Source organism: Epinephelus moara, chromosome 23 (assembly GCF_006386435.1).
Source record: "Epinephelus moara isolate mb chromosome 23, YSFRI_EMoa_1.0, whole genome shotgun sequence".
In the NCBI taxonomy this organism is placed as follows: Eukaryota; Metazoa; Chordata; class Actinopteri; order Perciformes; family Serranidae; genus Epinephelus; species Epinephelus moara.
This window is the reverse complement of record NC_065528.1, coordinates 873,479-880,718: the sequence shown is the minus strand read 5'-3', so window position 1 is coordinate 880,718 and position 7,240 is coordinate 873,479. Positions and strand designations below refer to the sequence as shown.

At 40.4% G+C, this 7,240-nt stretch overlaps 1 protein-coding gene across 1 annotated transcript in view; it reads left to right on the top strand.

Moving 5' to 3' along the window:
* Window positions 1-7,240, top strand: part of LOC126385214 (pleckstrin homology domain-containing family A member 5-like) — a 628,760-nt gene that overhangs the window by 539,487 nt on the left and 82,033 nt on the right. The window contains exon 14 of the mRNA XM_050036817.1: window positions 4,066-4,149. Coding sequence (XP_049892774.1) covers window positions 4,066-4,149 — 84 coding nt within the window. The remainder of the gene's footprint in view (window positions 1-4,065; window positions 4,150-7,240) is intronic.

The following is a 7,240-nucleotide window of genomic DNA, read 5'->3' as shown; positions in this document are numbered from 1 at the left end:
CGGTCAAAATGGTCGCGCAATGATTACGTCACATCCAGAGGCAGCCCGTAACTTTACAGGAACCTTCCTCGTACTCCGCTCTCTCAGTGGAGACACAGCGGTTGAGAGGGCCGAACGAGAGGACGTTCCTGTAGTAGTTCCTGCCCCCCAAATAGTACCAGGAACTTCTTCAGTGGAAAGGGGCCTATGGACACACAAGACCATCTCTGCATCCATCTCAGCATTAGAGTAGGCACCAAGAAGAGCGTGGAGGGATTATACACAAGCTAAGATTCCTGCCATTGGTGATGCCATTGCCATCAGTATACAACAAGCAAAAACAGCTGAAGCCAAGGTTAATGGATGGAAGGGTGGTGAAACCTAGGGATGGGTACTGAACCCCGGTACTGAACGACCGGCTACATTCTTCAAGACCGCAGTATTGATAAGCTCTGACCTTAACAGTTCTGCTATCAGTACTGGAGCAGTCGCATTTTTGTTGTTTTGTTTTTTTACAAGATAAATGTTATCTAGCACATTTATCTCACCAACTCTGTCAATTATCCGTCATTGTATCATAATTTTCGCTATTCTCCCGGAAGACGAGAGATCTGTCATGCTCACCCTGGCTGCCTGCTGTGTGTGAGTGGAGAGCAGGGGGGCGGGGCTGTTGTTCCAGTGACACACACACACACACACACAAGACAGTGCATACACCAACTCAAGCTCGTAGCCTACCTTTAGATAGATAACGATGGTGGAGAGAGCCAAACGGTCAAAAGTGTGGCTTTACATTACAAGAGTTGATGCTGACACAGCGCGTTGTCACAAGTGTGACAAATGTTTTGTGTTTAAGGGTGGCAACACTAGTAATTTGTCAAAAAACCCTTGCGAAAGTGCATCATATTCAGACAGAAAGATGTACAGTGTTTGACTGCCCTAGCACAGCTAGTTCACCTATGTCCAGTCCAGGTTTGTAACATTATGCTAGCAGCCAACACGTGGAGTTAACCATTAGCTATTTTGTGGCCCTATTTACTAAATAGGGTTTCAGATTTGGGATTTTATTTGTGTATTTTTCAGATACTTCTAAATACATGAATATAACCATAATTATAGCCTGGGTTGGGTGCGTGGGATCCCCCCCCCTCTGGTCTATATATCCATAGTGATTAATGTTACATCACCATATAAAATACCTAGAATACCTAATATTTTTACTTGTAGGCTAGATTTGTTTATATATGCTACAGTGATTTGTTTTCCACAGAGCTCTACGGTGCAAGCATTTTACTGCATTTGCGACTAAAAATAGTTTTGTGCAAGTAAAAGAAATCATTCAGGAGCACGCTGTGCGAGTACAGATTTCAACCAGCAGCAGAATCCTGTCGGTTGTGAGTTGACGGGGGTCACAGACACAGACAGGAATACGTATTCCTGTCAAATACGGCGGCCATAGTGCTCCGCGGCGCAAGATAATGGCTTACTGGCGACGGAGAAGCCTGACTCCAGGTCCAATGTTTTCGTCTTTGTTGATGTCATGACTGGCCAGAAGTACCTGAACAGCCGAGCCGTGGCGGTATGTGACGTGTCAGAGGGGAAACGAGCCATTCACATTTCTCTCTTTGTGGCAGGACAAACCTCAGCGCACTTTAGGGACTGTTCTTTACTTATGAAGGGACTGTTCTTTACTTGTCAGGGGAGGAGGGTGGCTGATTTTTATTTTATTTATTTATTTCATTTTGATCCCCCCCTATGTTAATCACTTATTGATGCTGTTTTTGAAGTATGAATAAGTCAATAAGTAATTTATTCCATTGAAATATCAGTGATGTATTATAGAAAAGTAATTTATCTTTTTGTAAATGACAAAAGGCACATCTGCCTAATTTTTGCTGTGGTATCAGAACCGTGATACTTTCACTGGTATCGTACCGTGGGTCCCAATTTTGGTACCGTGACAACACTATTATTTTACATTTCAAGTTGTAAAAAGTAAAATGTTTTGTTAAAAAACTATTTTGTTGCATAATGAGAATTGAGAAAATAAAGCAATTTATGTTCTTAATTTGTTTTTTTCTTCCTCAAAAAGTATCAATAAGAGTACCGTTAAAATACCGAATCGATAAGCAGTACCGATAAGAGTAGTAGTACCATTAAAATCTTAACGATACCCATACCTAGTGAAACCTGTCTCCCTTTCTGAGCATGATGTCAGGAGGGCTTTCAAGCATGTTACACCAAGAAAGCAGCAGGACTAGACAGTGTAAGTGGGTAGCTCCTCAAACTGTGTGCTGATGAACTAGTGTGGCTTTTCACAACAATATTCAATCAGTCACAGGCTCAGTCTTTCATGTCCACATGCATCAAGAAGTCCAACATCTTTGCTTTGCCCAAAACAAAACCTACCTAACTGAATGACGACCGCCCAGTGGCTCTCACCTCTGTGGTAATGAAATGCTTTGAACAGCTGGTTAAGGACTGCACCTGCTACTCACCAGCACACTGGACCCATTACAGTTTGCCTACTGTCTCAACCAGTCTACAAAGACCCAGAGCACTCATCCTCCACACCACCCTATCACACCTGGAAAAGAAAGGGAGCTATGTGAGATTGCTGTTCATTGACTACAGTTTAGTGTTTAACACCGTAGTTACTAGGAGCTGAGATTGAACACCTCACTGTGCATGTCCTTGACTTCCTGACAGGTAGTGAGAGTGGGTGGACAGACCTCTTCCACCCTCATCCTTAACACTGGAGCACACCAGGGCTGGGTTTTGAGTCCCCTGCTGCACTCCCTGTACACACACAACTGTGTAGCTACTTTAGACTCCAGCACTATCATAAAGTTTGCTGATAACGCAGCTGTGTTGCGCCTGATCACAGGTAACAATGAAAAGGCCTGTCTGAAGGAAATAGAGGACCTGACAGGTTAGTGTCAGGACAACAACCTACTTCTGAACATCAGCAAAACGAAGGAGATGACAGTGGACCTTGGGAAGAAGCAGCCAAGGAAATGAGTTCCTATTTATTTTAATGGGTCAGAAAAATAAAGCAGAGACTGTTTTACCTTAGACACCTGAGTAAATTCTGGGTATCCTCTCAAATACTGAGGAATTTCTACTTCTGCACCATCAAGAGCATCCTGATGAGGAACCTCACTGCCTGGTACAGAAACAGCACTGAACAGGACACAAGGCCCTGCAAGAGTGATTCATTCAGCTGAACATATAGGCACGGCTCTAACCTGCCTGAAGGATGTTTATACCAGGTGCTGCAAAAAACTTTTACAGTGGTCCCATGAAAGAGTGGGAAAAGGCCACTTTGGTATTATTTCAAATTTCTATCTCAAAATTGAACCCAGGATTCATGATTACTTCCAGATTTTCAGCCAGAGATGTAGTGTTAAAAGAATGTGCACCAATCTGAAAAAAATGTATTCTGTTCTCCCCATGGTGGAGAGGAAGTGGTTTAGCTCATGGTCTGTCTGCATGGTGACAACTTAAGTTGCTTGATGTCCTCACGGATCCATTCTTGATATATGCTCAGTGTCAGTACTGTTATTTTACTATGGTAGTTATTCTGTACACATAAAATCTATTACATATCTGTCCTGGGAGAGGGCTCCCTCCTCAGTTGATCTTTCTGAGATATCTTCCATTTTTATTTGTGAATGATAAAGTCTAAATGCAGCATATTCAGACCCGCTCCTGTGATTGATTTATCACACTGGCTCTAATATAAAGGCAATGCAAAGACACAGGTGGACATGGACAAAATTTGCTCAAGTTGAAGCAGACTCATCTGCATTAGCAACGTTTTAAAGTAATGGACAAACATTATTATTATTATTGTTATTATCATTATTATTATTATATCATCAATAGTTGAATAATATCTGTTTCAAGTTAACTGAAATGAACACATTTGTAATATAATATAATGAATGGCATCAATGAAGGTTGGGGACCACTGCTTTAAGTCATTTGAAATTAATTGATAAGACCACCTTAACTGAAATGAGTTCAACCTAGATCAGCCTTCCTTTGTTAACTTCATTCCATTCTCATCCCTTGTCCCCACAGTACGGCTACCCATCTGATAGAAGATCCATCGCAGCTGGTGTCCCTCCTCAGACTATCACCCCACAGTCCCTCCAAGGCAAGACAGTGAGTGTTACAGTCCACCCCCTCTTCTCCCTCACACCATGCTATGAGATTCAAACAACTGTCCCCCTGATTTCAGTGTACTCTAGAGTGAATAGAATTTTGAGAGTATTTATAGATATGCAAAACAGCTTCTGCTGTCCATGGTTGACATTCAAACACTTACACTCTTTTTGAAACACAACTCGTGTCTATGTCAATGATGTTTTGTTCTCGGCAGCCTCTTGTTGCTGTCTTCAACTTGTCTCAGCAAAACCAATGTAATTATTGACAATGCAATTGTCCCTTTATGACAGAGTGCACACACACACACACACACACACACACACACACACACACACACACACACACACAAGTACACAATGTCGCAGCGCACATAAAATGGTTTTTGCTCTTAAATTGAACCACAATCAAAAGTGAGGACTGCTATGCTGTTTGAAGGAAGCTGTGAATAATGTGATTGCTTGACAGCAGTCAAGTGCCTCTGCGGTTTGATTTGTCCAGTAATTTTCCACATGACTTTTGCAATGCGTTCTTTTCTCACAGTGGCTTCCTTTATTTCACTGTGTCACAAGTAATGATACGATGATTGCATGTGGGTGCTTGAGACCTGTGTTTGTATTTGTGTCTGCAGGCACTTATTTATGTGCACCATAAATCCATAACTGGAATTACTCGGTTGCCATCTCCCTTTATCTAGCAGTTTAAACTGACAGTAAAATGAAACTAGATGACAAAGTCATGAGGTGAATGAAAGGCAACCACATTTTTAGGAACCTTTTAAGATTTGAAGGACTGTAACAGAAGCACTTTTGGTAATGGTGAAGATGGGATTTAGTCTAGTTTTTTATGATCCCCATTACCTAACGCCCTGACATCAACTAGTCTTCCTGGGGTTCTAGGGAAATGGCCCGGGTCTCACTCCCGCTCAGTCCTACACCCGATTCAACCACTTACCAGAACTGATAACTACTAGTTATACTAAATCCGTGTATCATTCGTTCATTCGTTTTTCAAAATAAAACCAAATATGAAAAAAACAAAATAATGACTTGTTTTTTCAGTATTTGTTTCCAGAACCAAAATGACAAAACGGATAACGACTCGTTTTCCTATTTCCGATTTTCTGTTTAAATGGAAAATGGAAAAAACGGATAACGGGCCAGATTCGGGCCTTTCATGCACTTTCAATATTTTCATCTCTCCGGAAGCCAAGTTTTTTTCTTTTGCAAGCACTGGTTTCTTGTCGGACCGGTCGGAGTGACAACTACATCCGGTTCATGGAAGCTAACGCTTTGGCTAACAACCGCTGCGTGTGGAGGCTGCAAATTTGAAGAAATTGTTCAATATGAGGTAAGTTGTGCTAAGGTAACAATACGTGCCAGCTTACTGTTTGCTTCTACAGCTGACATATTGGAATAGACTTCATGTGGCGAGTAATTTTTACGTTATTTGAAGATTTATGTTTGTCGCGACTCACGAATTTGCCACATTCAGCCATAACGACAGCATAGAAATAATGCTGTATTTAGGTGGATTTCAGCACTCACATGCGTTTTCTTTGGGAAATGTCACTCTAGTTAATTTCTAGAAACATTATAAAAGTAGCATGCTGGGATATAAATGCATTGTTTGTACTTTTCCTGACAACAGGAGCAGCAGTGATGAAGACTGTGATGGAAATCACGATGCTCTTCCTAGCACCAGTGTTCTAAGTGAAAAGCTTGAGCTCTGTTTCACATTGGATTATAATAGTTGGTTGTATAGTCAGGACATTGAAAATAATTGTGTGGCATCAATAAAATCTACATACCTGAGACGGGAAATGTGTTTTATTTATTTTTATTTATTATTTTATTATTGTTGTTTTAGTTGGGGTTTTTTTTTTTTCTTATACCATTTTTTCCCATTTATTCCTGTTGTTGCTAATTTGTATCATACCTAAATGTATATCTAGTCTACGTATACATCTATAACAATCTCCACTTAATTTAGCCCCCCCCCCGGCGCACACGCTCCCACTGAGGAAACACTGGAGTTAAGAACTAAACTATGATCAATGACATAAAATATTAAGATGTAGGCCTAACATAAAATACTTTCGTGACGTAAATACAATAATAGGCTAAATAGTATCTAAGCAATAAATAGCGTCTAAACAATAATAAATTGTATCTAAGTTATCTATTAGGCTACCATTCCACTCTGTAAATAGATTTTAAAATTTCAATATAATTTTAATATTATTTTTGATTATTTCATTATTGTTATTATTGGTTTACTTTTTAGTAGTATTGTATTATCTGAGGATGACTCATTTTAGTAACTATCTACAGTAAAAAGAAAAAGAAAAAAAGAAACAAATAAAAATCACTTTATACACTGGGCCAAAAAACAACCTGATCTCACAGAAATACGTGAAATGACCACGACCTCTTAACACCGCATTCTGTGGTGGCAGCACGTAATGGTTGAAATTACGTGCCGGTACCACGGAAACAATGCCAATGTAAAGTCACTTAGGATCCATTGTCGTGGTGTCCACACGGATTCCCTGATTCAATAACGTCCTGTATACACACAAAAACACGAAAGTGTTCTTGCAAGTATATTCCTCTGTTATAATTTCCCACCAATAATAATAATAATAATAATTAAAGCTGCAAGCAGCGATGAACGGGCCCTCGCACCTTCACGCAACTCGGGGGGGCTGGCAGGAAGCCTTCTGGCACGTCGGTTCATTTCTGTCAAAGTTAGACATGGCATGCATGTGTGACTTTGCATATCCTTGATACAGTGCAGGAATGACATATTTCACATTTTGTATCACTTCCTCTTTCCACTAGAGGGAGTTGGAGAATGCACTAATCATACATCATGTTTTTATACATCAAATATACATCACAGCATGTAACTTTCAGATAAATCGAAAGATAAGTGTTTGATGAGACCTACTTCCTGTCGCCACTATGTGGCACTATGAGTATCAGGAAATATGGCAATGAAAATGTCTTCAGGGCGGGACTAATATGAATCATGTGAAGTTTGGTGGAGACTGGACCATTTATGCCAACGCTACAGCAATTTAGTTTTT